Here is an 18,904-nt window from a genome sequence, read left to right as displayed (position 1 = left end):
ATGAAACTACTTGGTCCCTCTAATCTTGGTTTTCTCATCTGCAAAATGGGAACGTAAAAGTACTCTGGCCTAACAGGGTCGTTTGTAATGATGAAATGAGGTTCTGTTTATACACACGCTAAGAACAGTGTCAGGCACATATGAGTTTTAACAGCTGGGTACTACAAACTAATTTATTAAAAGGAGTACTAATTAAACCCTTGTGAGTCTAGTTTACATATTTTGTTACCTACCTATAAACATGTATTGCCAGTACCCTGTTCTACAGCTTTCAACATTATAATACTAGGTAAACACTTCTACTCACATAGCCTGACGCTATTCATTAATGTGTAGGATGCACCGTGCATGTTATAAAAGACATTCTAACAACAAATTATCTGTGGGGTTCCACTTTGCTGGGTTCTTGCTGCAAGTATTTCTACTGGGTCATAGCAAAGTACACCAGCTTTTAACATATTAGATGGATTTTTGACCAAGCCCATGTAATAACTCATATTACCTAATTTTGTAATGAGTCTTCATGTGTTCCTTCAGCTCCGAGGAGGTCTCGAACTCTTTCTTGCAGGCCTTGCAGGCATGCTGCCGGGTTCCAGCCAGCTCCTGGCGGTGCTCCTCCATGTGCACGGCCAGCTGACTCTGCAGAGTAAACTCATCCCCACACTCAGAACAGATGAGATTCTGGAACAGAAAACCCATGGGTGAGCAGAGCAAACCTTTCAAAACCACTCCTTCTTCAAAGAACTGGTATGATCAACAGTAAACACACAAATTAAATGAAAACTACTTGGTCCCTCTAATCTTGGTTTTGATCTAATACTTTCCTCTGGAACAAGCATCACTTTCACCTCTCAAAAATGTATTTGAATATACAAAAATCATTTCTTTATTGGAAGAAAAAGATGGAAACATTGGGAAAAGGGTGAGAGAGCGACACAATTTTTGAGCAAAATGAGTTCTGTTTTGAACTGGTATTGGGTAATGGCACTGGTCCGCCTATTCTGTGAGCACTTTAGAGAAGTAGGATGACCTCAGCACTACACGGGGTCAGGAAAGAATTCAAACTAAGATTATGGTTTAAGAGACGACCTTGAAACAAAATGACAGCTTTCAAGTTTTTAATAGACAGATCGCGTCACTGTCTCACTTGGTTTAAAGGCAGAGCAGAGCCCAGGCTGTGGCCTGGCTTACTGAGCTTGTGAACGAGGGACCCTCTGAACCGAGGCATGGGGTAACTGCAGAACACACACACACGGGAGTTCAAACACTCTGAGCAAAAATACAAGAATGATAGCTCAGTAATCTTTAACATTTGAGTTCATATTTTGGACATATTTTAATAAATATATTAAAATTTATTTCACCTGTTTGGGTTTTTTTTTCTTTTAAAAATGTAGCTACTAGAAAATTTAAAATTACTCATCTTTCACTTAGATGATGCTGGTCTAGATGTTCTACAGCTGGGTCTAGATTCACCTTAAGGCTGCCAATCACTAGCTAACCTCCCAGTTTGGGTGTGCTGCCCACCCTGAGCCTATGAAGCAGGGATAACAGTAACCCCTGCCCTCACAGGGCTGTTACAAGGTTAGATAAAACGACACATGTAAGACGCTGACTGTGCATGGCCTAGAGTGAGTACTCAATAATTACTTCATCAGTAGCCATTGCTGACTTAGTACAAATTTCAGCTCACTCATTTGGAGTTCCATACAATTACAGTATTTACTGAAATGATCCTCAAAATGAACTGTCCAGACATGAGAAAACATGACCCGTCAATGAGCATAAACTGTTATTTCCAAATAAAATACACTGATTTTTTCTATCAGACTTTTTTCTAATCTGCACATACTAGTCTTGTAAATAAATGTTTGTAAACCTCATTAAAATGAGGCTGTTAATTGATACTACCTCTAGTTATACTGCAGAAAAAGACAAAGAAAAGTGAAATATTTTGAGAAATCAAAAAATCATGTAAATAACTTTAAAGTAGTATTATTGTATAATAATTTAAGGAAATAATAAACTATTAGATTTTTAGTGACTTGATAAAAGAAAATTTGTTCTAGGGGCCGGGCGCGGTGGCTCAAGCCTGTAATCCCAGCACTTTGGGAGGCCGAGACGGGCGGATCACGAGGTCAGGAGATCGAGACCATCCTGGCTAACAGGGTGAAACCCCGTCTCTATTAAGAAATACAAAAAACTAGCCGGGCGAGGTGGCGGGCGCCTGTAGTCCCAGCTACTCGGGAGGCTGAGGCCGGAGAATGGCGTGAACCCGGGAGGCGGAGCTTGCAGTGAGCTGAGATCCGGCCACTGCACTCCAGCCTGGGCGACAGAGCGAGACTCCGTCTCAAAAAAAAAAAAAAAAAAAGAAAATTTGTTCTAGGAAACTCTCCACAAAAAAAACTATCATAATTTGACACAGCTCTTTAAAAAAAAAAAAAAGTCTGCAGTCCTGAATGCATATGGCAAAAGAAAATGCACAGCTTTCATTACCAATGATTCTCCACTGGGCCTCCTGTCTCAAAATCACATCACAAAACCCCTCGCAGCCCACTCCTCTCTGTACTGTTACTGCCCTGGTTCACATCCACCCTCTTTTCACTTACTCTTTTACCAGATGATCTGATTCATGTGTTTCAGGGATATCTACATGGATATTACTCAGGCATTTGTTGGATCTGTCTGAGTTACAACCCCAGTTTACGCACAACGTGCTCAGATGGTGTAAGCAGGATCCAGCACCTCCCAGGCCAAAGCCAAGACCTGACAGCTTACAGACGGCTACATCACTGTCTTTCTGCTTTCTCTCCTGTAAGCCAAAAAGAGCCAGGATGCTCCTCCTTCCCCCTGCCCGCCCTGGCAACACTTAAGGAAGTCTTCCACAAGGAGAACAACACCCCATGTATAGTCACAGGCCACTAGGACAACAGGCCTTCCGCTCATTGTATTCTCCATACAGAGTTAACATCATGTCTCTCACCTAGAAGCAGAGGCTGTCCTGGGGTAATTCTCATGATGCTAAGTGGCCACAGGAAATCATCAAGAGAAATGCATGGCATTTTAATCTGTCTCCACCTTGCTGAAGATATGATCATCTCTAAAAGACCAGAGTGTGCAATGCTAGGTACTGACTGCCTCAAGGCTGCTTTCCTGTCCACCCCCAGCCCTAGGATGGCAGCATGTGTTCACCAGACTCTGCGTGTGTGGGATTTTCCCTTTCTCAGATCCCCACCACATCATCATCCTGTCCCCTGTCCTGGCCTTCTCAGAAGCCATGCTTCTTTTCCTAGTGCAGTGTGCCTCTGCTGACCTCAGGTACTGCTCAACACACAAAATAAACCCAAAACCCACCCCACAAAACGCTGCTCTTCTCTCAACACTTATAGAACCTCATCCATCACTATTCATTTGTACGTGCTACTGAGATGATCAATAAATGTGAACAATGTCTTCCGTGAGAAAGCTGTTTGTGTGAGTGTGTGTGGGCATGCACGCGTTGTTTCTCCAAACATTCTATAACACCCCTTAAAGGAAGTGATTTACTCAAAAAATAATGTGACCTTCAATAATTATGTGACTTTAAGAAAAATTCCTAAGTGATTTAAAAACTACAGTAATTTTTCTGGTTTACTCTTCCGGGTTTGAGATTTATTTGGACAGAGGAGTGATCACTATGAGTTTTAGACTATAAATCTCAATAGGGCAGTAACTAAAAATTAGATTTCGGTGTTCTGAAAGTAAAAACTTAAAAATGGAACACCTTAAACTAAAAAGTTAATTATAGTTCCTAAGTACATATAAGAAGACATGTTTACAAGTTATTTTTTAAACCAATTTTAATGAGGCATACTTTACATATAACAAATGCACCCATTTTAACTCTAACTTTTTACTACTACAATCCAATGTTGATCATTTCAGAGTTTAACCCTTAGAAAGCAATTTTAGTCCTATTTCCAAGTTTTCAGGGGACCCTGCACTGGTACCCCCAATACTGTTTGCACCCAACAAACTGCTGGGTGCTTCGCCGACTTTCATCTCACCTCATCTTCAATCTCACTGAAGGAGCAACAGTCGCTCCCCCAGACCTCGATGCACCTGCACTTTCTACCAAACGGGGCAGCTTTCTTCAGAAGGCTCTCTGACTGTCCTAAGTGGTGAATAGTTTAAAAAGCAATAATTCCAACAGCTGTCACTAGTTGAATTCTCTGCCTGCCAGGAACTGTGCTGGGCCATTTTATGTTCGGAGTAAGTTTCTTGGAGACAATGTATTGTTAGATCATATGAGAGGTTTGTTTTGTTTTGTTTCATGGAGTTTCACTTCATTGCCCAGGCTGGAGTGCAATGGCGTGATCTCAGCTCACTGCAACCTCCACCTCCCGGGTTCAAGCAATTCTCCTGCCTCATCCTCCCGAGTAACTGGGGTTACATGCATCCGCCACAACGCCCAGCTGATTTTTGTATTTTTAGTAGAGATGGGGTTTCACCATGTTGGCCAGGCTGGTCTCGAACTCCTGACCTCAGGTGACCCACCCACCTCGGCCTCCCAAAGTGCTGGGATTACAGGTATGAGCCAACGTGCCTGGCCAGCAATGTCTTTTAATTCACGTACTTACATTTAAAATAATTATTGGTATCTGAAGTCTGTCATTATTTGTTGTTCGTTCATGTTTCTTTTCCTCTGCTTCTATTCTTCCCTTCCTGGATTACTTTTTGGAATTTCTTAGAATTCATTTTGATTTATTAGTAGTATTTTTTAGTACATTGCTTCGTACAGCATTCTTGGAGATGGTTCTAGGTAGGATTATACATACAGAACTTATCACAATCTACTGGCATCGACATTTTACCACCTTGAGAGAAGTACAGAAAACCTTTTTTCCATTCAGAGTCTTGCACCCTTTCCCCTCTTTAAATATCACTGTCCTGAGTATTTCCTCCATGTACACTGAGCACACCAGATGATAATTTCTGCTTTGACCATTAACTATGATTTAAGAATTCATAAGGAGAAGAACATTGTATTATACTCACCCCAATTTTGTATTCTTACTCATTCTTTTTGTATTAGGGTTTTCCAGAGAAACAGAACAAAGAGAACGCAGGTGCGTGTTTGTGTGTGTGTACATATTTGTTGGCCAGGCGCGGTGGCTCACGCCTGTAATCCCAGCACTTTGGGAGGTCAAGGCAGGCAGATCACCTGAGGTCAGGAGTTCAAGACCAGCCTGGCCAACATGGCGAAACCCCATCTCTACTAAAAATATAAAAACTAGCTGGGTGTGGTGGTGGATGCCTGTAATCCCAGCTACTCGGGAGGTTGAGGCAGGAGAATTGCTTGAATCCAGGAGACGGAGGCTGCAGTGAGCCGACACAGTGCCACTGCACTCCAGCCTCCGCAACAGAGTGAGACGCTGTCTCAAAAAACAAACAAACAAAAAACGTATTTATTGTAAGAAACTGGCTCTCATGATTATGGAGACTGACAAGCCCTAAATCTGCAGTGTGGGATGGCAGATGGAGACCTAGGAGAGCTGATAATGTAAGTGACATCCAAAGGCCACCTGCGGGAGAATCCCTCTCACTTGGGGAAGTCATCTTTCATTCTATTCAGGTCTGACTGAAGGAGGCTCACTCACGTCATGGAGGGCAATCTGCTTACTCGATGGTTTAAATGTTAATCTCATCCAAAAACACTCTCCACATTCACACAGAAAATTAACCACCACACCATTCTTCTTTCTTTTCTGAAGTTCCAAGCCTCCTTCTGGTGTCATTTTCTTTCTGTCTGGAGAACTTCTTTTAGTGATTCTTTAAGGGTAAGTCTGCTAGCAAGTTTGTTTTCCTTCATCTAAGAAAGTCTTTATTTCACCTTCGTTCCTGAAGGACATTTTACCGCATATAGAATTTGTAGCCAGGCATGGTGGCTCACACGTGTAATCCCAGGACTTTGGAGGCAGAGGTGGGAGGATCGCTTGAGCCCATGAGTTTGAGACCAGCCTGGGCAACACAGCAAGACTCCATCTCTAATTAAAAAAAAAAAAAAGAATTTGTAATTGATAATTATTTTCTTTCAGCAATTGAAAATTTTTTTGCTATTTTCTTTTAGCTTCCATGGAGGCAGATGAGAAATTCACTGTCACCTGAATTGCTGTTCTTCTGTAAACAAAAGATCATTTCTCTCTAGTCTCTCACAAGATTTTTTTCTTAGGTTTAGTTTTCAAATGTTTGATTATGATATGCCTTGGTGTGTATTTCTTTGGGTTTATCCTGTTTTGAATTCTTAAATCTGTGAGTTATGACTTTTACCAAATCTAGGTCATTTTCAGCCATTATTTCTTCTAATACATTTCCAGCCCCACACTCTGTCTCCTATCCTTCTGTGATGACCATGATGCAAATGTAGAATTTTCTGTTATTGTCCCCAAGTTCCCTGAGACCCTATTAATTTTTCTAGTTCTTCTCTGTTGCTCAGCCGAGGTCATTCCTGCTGCTCTATCTTCAGGTTCTCCTCTGATTCTCTTCTGTCCTCTCTGGTCCACCAGGGAGCCCTTCTACCGAGTTCTTTAGTTCAATCATGGGATTTTTCAGTTCTATAATTTCACTTTGGTTCTTTCTTCTATTTCTTTCTTCCGTTTTTTCATTTGTTTCAAAACTCATAAAGCATTTTCTTGACAGCTGCTTTAAAGTACTTGTCAGATAATTCCAATGTCCAGGCCCTCTTCATGTTGGTATCGCTCTTTCCTTGTTCCAGTCGGGACTGTGCTGGCTCGTGTCTGTGTCCTGGACACTTTGGGTGTTAAACTGTGGGACCAGTTCTCAGGCTCTCCTTTCACCAGCAGCTGCCCTGTTCAGATGCAGTGTAAGGACCAGCAGCAGTGGAGACCCACTTCGCAGAGCTCCACTGACCCCAGGGGGGAGGAAAGCACAGAGCAGACTTGTCCGTCTTGCATGGTTCCATCTCATCACTGATGGGGAGGGAAGCCTAGCTCCTTGCTGGACCCACTGACACACTCTAGAGGGAGAATCAGAACACTGCCTGCTTCTGCTAAGGGAGGATGGGAGGCGGGCTTCCAGACAGATTCTGCCCACACGCTGGGAGGGGAATTCTGGGTGTCTCCTCCCTCTGCCAGGAGAATCCCCCTCCTGGATGCAAAGTTAGCTCCTGCTTGGGCCCAACGGGAAATCGAAGTGCTGCCAGCTCCCAGAGGATGGGGGCAGAATGGGGTAGAAGTTCAATGCTGCACTCGGCTCCGCCAAGCAGCTTTTCAGTTGGCATTTCACTGGAACTGAATAAATACCATAAAAAGATTTTCTATTCTGTTGGACCAATCTTTTCCCAGTACTGGCTAAGAGAAACCAGCTTTTCTTGGAGTGTTTTTCTTCTCTGCTTGTTGGCAGAAGGCTGCAGGCTTCTTCAACACCCTGTCCAGGTGTCTGGGAGGAAAAAAAGAAACGCAGGCCAGGCACGGTGGCTCATGCCTGTAATCCCAGGAATTTGGGAGGCCGAGGCGGGCGGATCACGAGGTCAGGAGATCGAGACCATCCTGGCTAACACGGTGAAACCCTGTCTACTAAAAATACAAAAACTAGCCAGACGTGGTGGCGGCGCCTGTAGTCCCAGCTACTCTGGAGGCTGAGGCAGGAGAATTGCTTGAACCCAGGAGGCAGAGCTTGCAGTAATCCGGATGGTGCCACTGCACTCCAGCCTGGGCAACAAGAGAGAAACTCTGTCTCAAAAAAAAAAAAAAAAACAAAACAAAACCAGGTTGCTGACGGCCACGTTATTCTAGTCCCTCCAACTGTCCGCCACCTCTGATGCCTTTCAGAGTCGTTCTGTGCCTGCTGGCTGGTTATCTCTAACGACAGTAAGTGATACGGGGGACCCCTAGGAGAAGGAAGCTGCTCCATCGTGGCTGGGACCTTAGAGGTTATTTTTAAATACAACTGAAGGTCAGAAATTATCCCTCTAGTTACTATTAATATGCCATATTCATATCAATTAACTGAAAAACCAAACACAAAATGCAAACGCAGCGAGGAATGTATTATTTTGACATATAGGAAAAGACTTGTAACTGTGCTCCAATACTGATTCTTCTTTTCTTACGCAATAATAGACTTACTGGCTGAGCACACAGTTAATCAGCTCAGCACTATTTGGGGGCCGCTCCAACCACTAGATCACTGGCGTGATGACTACGTTCTACCCAACTGGATGTAAGCAGGACTGAAATGCATCTTCCGGATCATGCCTTTAAAGAGAAGCAGTGCACATTCCTCCTCCCGTTCCCACTGTAAACTATGCGACAGAAGCAAAGAACTCACAGAGATAGCAAATGAAAATGCTAGACAAGCCTGAGGGCAGGGCTGCCCTACCAGCTCTGTACCACATACGCCAGGCTGCCAGGTGAGGCACAGTCACAAACCCTGACCTAAGCGCTGACACAACGGTAGGAAAAAAGAGAGCCAACATATTGTAACATGTTATTATAGAACAAGCACAGTGAGGCCTTTTTCCCCTCTGCTCATGTAAGTCTTGAGCTCAGTATGAGGTTGCTAAGGTCAGGTAGCTGAATATGACAGCCCAACTTCCAGAACCCTTCCTCTGGCAGCACAGACACGCAGTGCCAAGGAAGAAGTGAAGCATCCTCACAGCTCCCTCACCAGCTTCATGCCAGAGTTCAGCAAAGCCTCGTCCATGACTCTTCCCTGCTTTCTTCTCCTGTTATCACGTATTAATCAAAGCAGCCTGCTGTGTGCTGAAGGGAGAAACCAGAAGCAGGGGTGAGTAGTAACAGAAATGTAAAGTCAAGCAATTTCAGAAAACACAATATTTCCCAAAGTCTTTTCAAAAAAATTTAAAAAGGAGTCAGAAGCTAAGGAATGTGTAAGTTCTTACAACCACAACAGCGAGAGACGAAGGGAGCTGGAGTTTTACAAACAGAACTGAGGGTTCGGATGAGAGTAGGCTGCACAAAGTTCAGATGATGTGGTCCTACTCAGGACACCACGGCATAACAAAACTACACAACAGCAGAAGCAGGGACTGAAGCAAACAGCAAAGAATGTGAGCACCACTATGGGAAGTGATATGGACAAGAACCTGGCCCGTCTGTGGAAGAGAAAACAGGACGAAGGGAAGGTTTTCAAAATAAGGTATAAATACTTGAGAACATCTGCAAATGACAGATGACAGTTGTTTCTCTTTCCAGTTACGGAGGAAATCACAGTGAATTATTAAAAGGCACATCTGAAGGAACTTCAGGATGGAAAACGGCAAAGCTCGCTGTTCTGGTGACCCCATTAGATGGGTGTAGCCTCAGAGGTAAATCTTTACCCTTCATGTCATCCTCGGGTTGGGCCACCCAGAGCGTGTGGTGTGCACAGACTCTTCAACCACCTTTACCCACCTGTGTCATCCTAACAGAGGATTCACACACACCCCTCCAGTTTCACCTCTCTGCCTAGACCACACGGCTCAACATTTCAGCTCTCCCGCCAACGTTCTCACGGCCCTGACTCCTTTGCTATTCCAGATCACACGCTTCAGAAGCCCTCACCTCCAGGCAAACCACCATCTCCACTCCTCCCAGCGGCTGAGCAGTGGAAAGGAGACCACCCCCCCGCCCCCGCCCAGCCCAGACTCCACAACCAGATGGGCTCTCAGCTCCCGGGGCTGCCCACGGATGTGCCCCACTCAGGCTCTGCTCCCATTTCCCAAAATAGGCCTCCCATGCAGATCTCTAGATGCCTCAGGCCACCCCATGTTTTTGGTGAAGACAGTAATGTTTCCATTTCCCAGAGAAACGTGGGGTCTAAGGCCTCAGCCCCAGCCCATGAACTGAGGCACCGCAGTGCACCATGACAAGCTTATGAGGAGGCCCAGGAATAGGTCACACGTTCAAGGAAAACGGCGGTGCTCCATGCTGTCCAATGACACCCAGAAACTAGATTGAGGTACTTCAGTTTCAATAACATCATGTCTTTGTGAAGCTAAGTTTCCGCGGCTGCTGTGGTTAGAGATCAAAGATGGAGTGAAGAATCATGTGGAACAGAAAACTCCAAAATCAATGTGAAAATGATTGCAAATAGGAAACGCAAGGATATAGAGGCTGTGCAGTACCCAACACACCTGGGTTGGTCTTTCAAATAACCATTAAGTTATTAAGACAAATACTTACTAGATCATACAGATCTAACTGGTTAATACACAGACCCTTGGGTTCTGCCTGAAAGTCTATGAAAAACTTCATGAGACACTAAGAAAGCACAGTCTGAGGAAGGCTGGGAACACGTGCGAGACATACCAGGAGCTGCTCCAATTCCGCCTCCACCTGAGCCCTCTCCCCCTTCCTCCTCCACCTGCACCCGCCTCCACCTGAGCCCTCTCCCCCTTCCTCCTCCACCTGCACCGGCGTCCACCTGAGCCCTCTTCCACTTCTTCCAGGGTCAAAAGAGAAGTCTCTCATCCGTTCAAAACTAACTGCTCCCTTGTAAAATGTCACTATTTTCCCCTCCAGATAGGGACCTCTGAAAATGGATATTACAGCAATGTTAAACTGTGATCACTGTTTTGTGAAATAAAGAAAACTGTCTGTGTTTTTAGGGGCTACATCCTGAAGTACTTAGTGGTAAAATAATGTGAAATCTGTAGCTTACTCGAAAATTGTTCAAAAAAGGGAGAAGGAGGGAGGTGAGATCTGACAAATTTATCAATTGGTGAGTCCAGGAAAAGGTTATACAAATATCCATTGTACTATTATTTCAAATCTTCACTTTGGAATTTTTCAAAATAAAAAGCTAGGTGAATATGCCATCACTACACACTATGAAAACAAATAAATGATACAAGGGTGATTTTTTTAAAAAACTGCGCATATGCTAGTTGCGAACAACACAGAATCAAAAACTTATTACCCAATTATTATGTGTAGATGAGGCTGCATAGAGAATCAGGAAGGATGGCAGGGAAAACTAACACATACAAATGCATCGCCTTCCTACAGGCAAGTAACACACAACATATGGTCAAAACACCTCCCTACACAGTATCATTAGGATCTTAAAATACTTAAGAAATGTAAAAAGTGTACTGAATCCATAGTAATCAAACATCGCTGATGTTTTCACATTTCGTGTTCTCATAAAGATTGAACATTATAAACATGTTCAGTTCTCCCCTGAATCTAAATATTTAGTACAATAAAAATACCAGCCTATATTTAACTATATAAAATTCTAAATTTTACATGTTATGATAAGCCAGAAAAAGAAAATAATATACAAACATTTGCTTCTCATTACAAAGAGAGACAAAGCAGAGATACACTAGAAAAGCAGGAAGGCAGCCCAGGAAAGGCTGAGGCGAGTGGGCGGGCAAGGGTGCAGGAGACAGGCTCTCCTCCAAATGTACCTGCCTATGTCACTTTGACTTTTAACAGTTGGTTAATATCCACATATTCAAAAGCTAAACCCCGAGCCTTCCACTCTCCTCTGCTTTGAATTGTATCTTTTGGTCAGATAATGTAACCTGAAGGAGGGCGGTTAACTGAGGGCCTGGAATCATAAGAATGGGAAGGGAGAGGTCCTACATGGCAGCAAACTGAAGCAGGTGACCCTGCTGACTTCACAAAACCACGGCAGAGGGGGAAGACCATATTTAATTATGCCTGCCATCTAAAGCAGGGTCGGGTGGCTGGCTTGAGATATGTGGACATCCTGAGGGCTGTTGGATAGGAAGACCATGGGGGTCCCGGTGGAGCAGACGGCTCCTTCAGAGCAGCCAGGATGAGAGAGTGAGTGATGATGCTGGTGCTGGCAGGCGCCGGGTCCTGGGAGAGAAGGAGCCCACATAGGAACTGGGGGAAGGCCCTGCGAGAGGAACCCACACAGGAACTACGGGGAGGCGGGGAGGGCCTGCAAGAGAAGGAGCCCACATAGGAACTGGGGGGAGGTGGGGAGGCCCTGCGAGAGAAAGAGTCCACATAGGAACCGAGGGGACTTGGGGAGGCCCTGCAAGAGAAGGGGTCCACGTGAGAACTAGGGGTAGGCGGGGAGGCCCCACAGGGATAGGCTACACTGCAGCATCAGTGTGGACGCATGCCTTCCATGCGAGTTCTGCTCTGCATGTATAAGGATCTGTACCAGGCAGATCCGTGTGGGATGTTCCAGACGTGTGGGATATTTTAGAAAATACTTTTAGAATTGGGAAGCATTTCTAATCAAGCCACAAGAACCAGAATCTATAAATGAACAGATTGAAAATTTGAGTTCATCACAATTTAAAAATTTCTGCCAGGAAGAGAAAAATAACGAAACCAGAAAGCAAGAAAGAATTCTGTCACGCAAGGCAGAAAAACCTAACTTTCCAGGAATGTAAATACTTTACACAAGTCTGCAAGAATAAGACCAATAATCCCCACACATCCACCTTGCAAAAAAATTGCTTAAAATTAAAAAAAAATTATTCATGGTTAATAAACATGGAAAGATGCTAAGCTGCACTCATAATTAAAGAAATATAAATTAAAACAAAAACATACCATCTTTAAATTACCAGATTGGAGGAGACAACTTTTACAACAGAGTATTGAGAACGATATGGCCGGCTGGGTACAATAGCTCACGGCTGTAATCTCAGCACTTTGGGAGGCCGAGGCAGGTGGATCACCTGAGGTCAGGAATTCGAGACCAGCCTGGCCAAAGTGGCAAGGCCCCATCTCTACTAAAAATACAAAAATTAGTCGGGCATGGTGGCAGGTGCCTGCAATTCCAGCTACTCAGGAGGCTAAGGCAGAAGAATCGCTTGAACCCGGGAGGCAGAGGTTGCAGTGGGTTAAGATTGTGCCACTGCACTCTAGCCTAGGCAACAGTGCAAAACTCTGTCTCAAAAAAAAAAAAAAAAAAAAAAAAAGGCCAGGCGCGGTGGCTCAAGCCTGTAATCCCAGCACTTTGGGAGGCCGAGACGGGCGGATCACGAGGTCAGGAGATCGAGACCATCCTGGCTAACATGGTGAAACCCCGTCTCTACTAAAAAATACAAAAAACTAGCCGGGCGAGGTGGCGGGCGCCTGTAGTCCCAGCTACTTGGGAGGCTGAGGCAGGAGGATGGCATAAACCTGGGAGGCGGAGCTTGCAGTGAGCTGAGATCTGGCCACTGCACTCCAGCCTGGGCAACAGAGCGAGACTCCATCTCAAAAAATAAATAAATAAAAAATAAAAAAATAAAAAAAAATAAAAAAATAAAAAGCAAGAAAATGGGCTGGGCACAGTGGCTCACGCCTGTAATCCAACCACTACTTGACACCAGGAGTTCAAGAGCAGCCTGGACAACATGGTGAGACCCGATTTCTATTTTTTTTAAGTAATAAATTTTTTTAAAGAGAAAGAAAATGGTATGAAGAAATGAGCAATTTTATATACCATTTATTGGCTGGAGGATAAACTGATAAAATCTCTTTGGAAAACAATCTGACAATATCAAAATTTTGAATTCACATATCCTTTGACCTAACAACTCCATTTCCAGGAATATACCTCACATTTCTATTAACCCAGGGTTTCCTCAACCTCACACTACTGATGTTCTGGGCCAGGTCACTCGTAGCAATGGAGGCTGTGCTGGGCACTGCAGGGTGTTCGGCAGCATCCTCTACTCATGAGATAACAGAAGCACCCCACCCACGCCCAGCCCCACAACAGTGATAACCAAATGTCCTCTGGGATACCACACTACCCATCCTGAGAACTCAAACATGGACAGAAATATTTGCTCACCATAGCTTTGTCTGGAAAAGGCTGGAAATGACCTACATACCTAACAGCAGTGATTTGCTAATCATGACACACATATAAACAATATAATACCATGCATCTGTTAAAAAGAAAGCGACAGCTCTCCGATTAACAGATGTGGAATTACACTTAAAATACACAGTTAACTGATGAAAAGGCACAGAATATTATGAGTTGACTAATAAGGGTATAGAGGAGATTTGTATAGGCATCAAATGTCCCTGGAAGGATCCAGAAGAAACTGCTAATGAAAGTTGTTTCTGAGGAGCAAAACTGGAACTTAGGAACCCAAAGGAGATGTAACTTTTTGCTCTCTATAACCTTCTCTACTGTTTGATTTCTTACTGTGTGCACGTAGGACTTATTCCAAAATATATTAATACACCATTTAATACATTTTCTGCTTTTAAGAAATTAAACTGGCCGGGCACAGTGGCTCATACCTGTAATCCCAGCACTCTGGGAGGCTGAGGTAGGCAGATCAGTTGAGGTCAGGAGTTCAAAACAAGCCTGGCCAACATGGCAAAACCCCATCTCTATTAAAAATACAAAAATTAGCTGGATATGGTGGGATGCCTGTAATCCCAGCTACTCGGGAGGCTGAGGCAGGAGAATCGCTTGAACCTGGGAGGCGGAGGCTGCCGTGAGCCGAGATCACGCCACTGTACTACAACCTGGGGGATAGAACGCGACTCCTCCCCCCAAAAATAAAAATATAAATATAAATATAAATATAGCCATTTGTGAATAGCACTATCGATGAGTGAGACAGGCATTCCTAAACTCTGCAAGAGAAGGTGTTAAATTGGCATGTACTTTCTAGAATGTCGTATGGCATTCTATAAAGAACTTGGGAGAAAAAAGTCTTATTTATTAGTTCAATTAATCTAACTGTAGGAATCTATCCTAAGGAAAGAATTAAAGATGCATAAGAAGATTCATATGCAAAGATGTATTACTTATAATATTAAAAAATATAAACAATGTAAATGTTAAACAATGATGAAAATTATTACATTTTATTATGCTAAATCCAGATGCTGAGGACTTTTTTTTGTAGTGACAGTCTATGTTGCCCAGGCTAGTCTCAAACTCCTGAGCTCAAGTGCCTCGGCCTCCCAAAGTGCTGGGATTACAAGCATGAGTTGCCACACCTGCCCAAGATACTGCAGATTTTAATAATTTAAAATATTAATATTTGATAATCAGTGATAACTTTGATGATGAGTCAAAAGAGGGAGTATGTATTTACAATACGTTATGGAAAAAGGTAGGTTACAAAAGTAATCTGTGTAATGACATAATCCTATTTTTGTATTTAAAAAACTATTTTAAACATAAACTATTAAGAAAAGCATGTTATAGAAAAAAAGTTTGAAATACCACAAATGTATTCTCTCCACATAGTATGTTTTCTTTCTTATAATTTTTTTAACTGATTTTTAAATTGATAAGTAAAACTGTACATATTTATGGTGTACCACATGATGTTTTGGTATAAGTATATGTTGTGGAATGACTAAATCCACCTATTTTACATGCGTTATCTCACATACATATTTCTTGGATTTCTTGGGGAGAGAACACTTAAAATCTACTCTCACAGCAATTTTCTTTTTCTTCTTCTTCTTTTTTTTTTTTTTTCAAAGACAAAGTCTTGCTCTGTTGCCCAGGCTGGAGTGCAGTAGCATGATCTCAGCTCACTGCAACCTCCACCTTCTGGGTTCAAGTGGTTCTCCCACCTCAGTCTCCTGAGTAGCTGGGATTATAGGTGCCTGCCACCATGCCTGGCTAATTTTTGTATTTTTAGTAGAGACAGGGTTTTGCCATGTTGGCAAAGCTGGTCTTGAACTCCTGACCTCAAGTGATCTGCCCGCCTCCACCTCCCAAAGCGCTGGGATTACAGATGTGAGCCACTGTGTCCAGCCAGTAATTTTCAAACATACAATGTATTCTTACTAATGTAGTCCCCATGATGTACAACAGATCTCTTGAACTTACTCCTCCCATCTAACTGAAATATTGTGGCCTTTGACCAACATCTCCCCAATCCCCCCATCCCCCAGCCTCTGGTAACCACCACTTTGCTGTTTCTATGTGTTCAGCTTTGTTAAAGTCCACTATGGGTGCTTTTAATGTTACCTTTTTTACTAATTTTTTTCCAAAATAAATATGCGTTACTTGTATTATAAGATTTTAAGAGATAAAAATAAGTCACTTTAAAATAAAAATTAGGCCGGGCACAGTGGCTCATGCCTGTATTCTCAGCACTTTGGGAGGCCAAGGTGGGCAGATAACGAGGTCAAGAGATTGAGACCGTTCTGGCCAACATGGTGAAATCCCGTCTCTACTAAAAGTACAAAAATCAGCTGGGTGTGGTGGCACGCGCACCTGTAGTCCCAGCTACTCAGGAGGCTGAGGCACGAGGATTGCTTGAACCCAGGAGGCAGAGGTTGCAGTGAGCCGAGATTGTGCCACTGCACTCCAGCCTGGCAATAGAGCAAGACTCCATCTCAAAAAATAAATAAATAAATAAATAAAATACAAATTAAAGACTGATAAAAACAAGACCCAAAATCATGTAGAAAGTATGAAGTCAGGCCAGGCACAGTGGCTCACACCTGTAATCCCAGCATTTTGGGAGGCCATGGCAGGTGGATCACCTGAGGTCAGGAGTTCAAGACCAGCTTGGCGAACCTGGCAAAACCCCCATCTCTACTAAAAATACAAAAATTAGCCAGGCGTGGTGGCAGGCGCCTGTAATCCCAGCTACTTGGGAGGCTGTGGCAGGAGAATCGCTTGAACCTGGGAGGCGGAGGTTGAAGTGAGCTAAGATGGTGCCACTGCACTCCAGCCTGGGCAACAAAAGCAAAACTCCATCTCAAAAAAAACAGAAAGTGTGAAGTCAGCTTTCATGATGTAAATTTTATACAGGTACTCCCTGATTTATGATGGGATTACATCCTGATAAACCCATGGTGAACTGAAAATATCACAAGCCAAAAGCGTGTGGCTGACAGGGAGTTGCAGTTCACTGCCTCTGCCTAACATCACAAGAGAAGTAAGGTTTCTAAGAAATGTGTTTGCTTTCACACCACCGTAAAGTAAAAAAAACATTAAGTCTAAACCATCTTCAGTCAAGGATCGTCTGAATATGAAATTTCAATACTGTGTTTTTCTGTGTCAGGAAGAAAATATACCAAATAGTTATCAATAATTATCTCAGAGTTAGAGATGACTTTCTCCTTTAACTTTTTGTATCTTCCTAATTTTTTACAGTAATAATGCAAAGGGGGAGTCTAGAGAAGCTTTTCTTGTTTTTTGTTTTTGTTTTATAGAGATGGGGTCTCACTATGTTGTCCAGGCTGGTTTCAAACTCCTGGCCACAAGCAATTTTCCTATCTCAGCTTCCCAAAAGCTGGGTTAACAGGCATGAGCCACTGCACCTAACCAAGGAGGAGCATATTTTTTAAGCAACAGCCATTGGCACTTTAGATTCAGCCCCCAACCCAGCACTGTGGCCTGTCATCTTTAAAGCTGTCCTAGACATCGGGCCTGTGGAGCTCCCAGGAGTGGTCACTTTGGTGTATAAGCTGCTTGGGGCCATCATGAAATGATTCTCTTCCCTCAGATTCTCAAAGGTCAGAGGACCCAGGAGCAAGCAAGGAGATTCTACCATGTTCAGAAGCAGAAAAGTTACTCTTGGCCACGGCAGAATCATATACAAGTTAGTTTGTGTTTACAAAGAGGGGGCTGAGGTGCCAGGAAGAGCCTCTGCCAGCCAATGTGGATATATTTTGATCCTTCAAATACACTCTACACATTACAATGTCTCTACCCTAAGGCACTGACAGGGCCAGAAAATAAAATGTTTTACCAGTCAACTGGCGTCAAGGCAAATCTAATGACAATTCGCTCCTTGAAATCTACACAAAAGGCTTTTAAAACGAGTTTATACCTAAAATCCTCCTCACTCATGATCAGATGTATTTTAACAATCAGTTACCAAAGTATATGCAAAATGATGACGATTACCTCTTCCTTTTCATGTAGCATAATATGCGCTTTGAGACTAGCCACTCTGGAGAATTTCTTGTTACACACAGGGCAGGTAGGATCTTCCCCGCTGTGAGTGCATTTATGAAGTGTCAGGTTGAATTCAACATTAAATGTTTGGGGGCACTGGTCACATCGATGTGGCTATTTGGAGAGAAAAGTGAAGAAGCCACTGAAATACAATCTTTTCACAGATGCTTGTTCAATAAATGTTATGAAAATATTAACAAGTACCATAATGTACAGACAATCTACAGAAACTTCTGAAGTCTCCTCTGGCCCTTAAGTCAATAAATCCAAAATAAACACAGTCAAGCACCTGATAGAATTACTGAGAGGATTATAAGGATAAAAACACATACATACGCGTAGGAAATATTTCTAGTAAGAAATGCTGTATATAAGCTGTTTTCTTTCAACGAGTGTAAGTGTTTGACAATGAAACACCTTTCAAAGATAACCTTTAAAACATGTTATTAAAACATACTTCTGTGCCCAGGCACAGTGGCTCATGCCTGTAATCCCAGCACTTTGGGAGGCCAAGGTGGGCAGACCACTTGAGCTTAAGAGTTCGAGACCAGCCTGGCCAACGTGGTGAAACTCCATCTCTACTAAAAATACAAAAATTAGCCAGGTATGGTGGCGGGTGCCTATAGTCCCAGCTACTTGGGAGGCTGAGGCAAGAGAATCGCTTGAACCTGGGAGGCCAAGGTTGCACCACTGCACTCCAGCCTGGGCAACAGGGCGAGACTCTGTCTCAAAAAAAAAAAAAAAAGTTTCTTTCTCCATGTGTTTGCATGACATGGGTTTGTGTTGAATGTCTAAATATGCATGCTTACATTTGCCGTTTGTAAGGGTGTATGGATACTGGTGTTAAATGAACACACAGAGAAAGAAACATATTCTAATAATGTATTCTCAGTGTTTGCTTCCAAACATTTTCTCTGTCAAACTTTTCTAATTCATTGAAATAATAGAGTTCATGATGAATCTTAAAAAAAAAAAAAAAACTGCATATAAATTTATTGGATTGTAGTCTGAAAAATTTCAA

General features: G+C 43.0%; 1 protein-coding gene across 1 annotated transcript in view; it reads right to left on the bottom strand.

Moving 5' to 3' along the window:
• Positions 1–18,904, bottom strand: part of ZNF236 (zinc finger protein 236) — a 134,129-nt gene that overhangs the window by 104,131 nt on the left and 11,094 nt on the right. The window contains exons 4-5 of the mRNA XM_031658648.1: positions 17,833–17,997; positions 503–681 (exon numbers count right to left, since the gene is read on the bottom strand). Coding sequence (XP_031514508.1) covers positions 503–681; positions 17,833–17,997 — 344 coding nt within the window. The remainder of the gene's footprint in view (positions 1–502; positions 682–17,832; positions 17,998–18,904) is intronic.

The sequence above is a fragment of the Papio anubis genome, chromosome 19 (assembly GCF_008728515.1).
Source record: "Papio anubis isolate 15944 chromosome 19, Panubis1.0, whole genome shotgun sequence".
NCBI classification, from domain to species: domain Eukaryota; kingdom Metazoa; phylum Chordata; class Mammalia; order Primates; family Cercopithecidae; genus Papio; species Papio anubis.
Note: the sequence above shows the minus strand (reverse complement) of the source record. Positions and strands in the feature narration are given on the sequence as shown.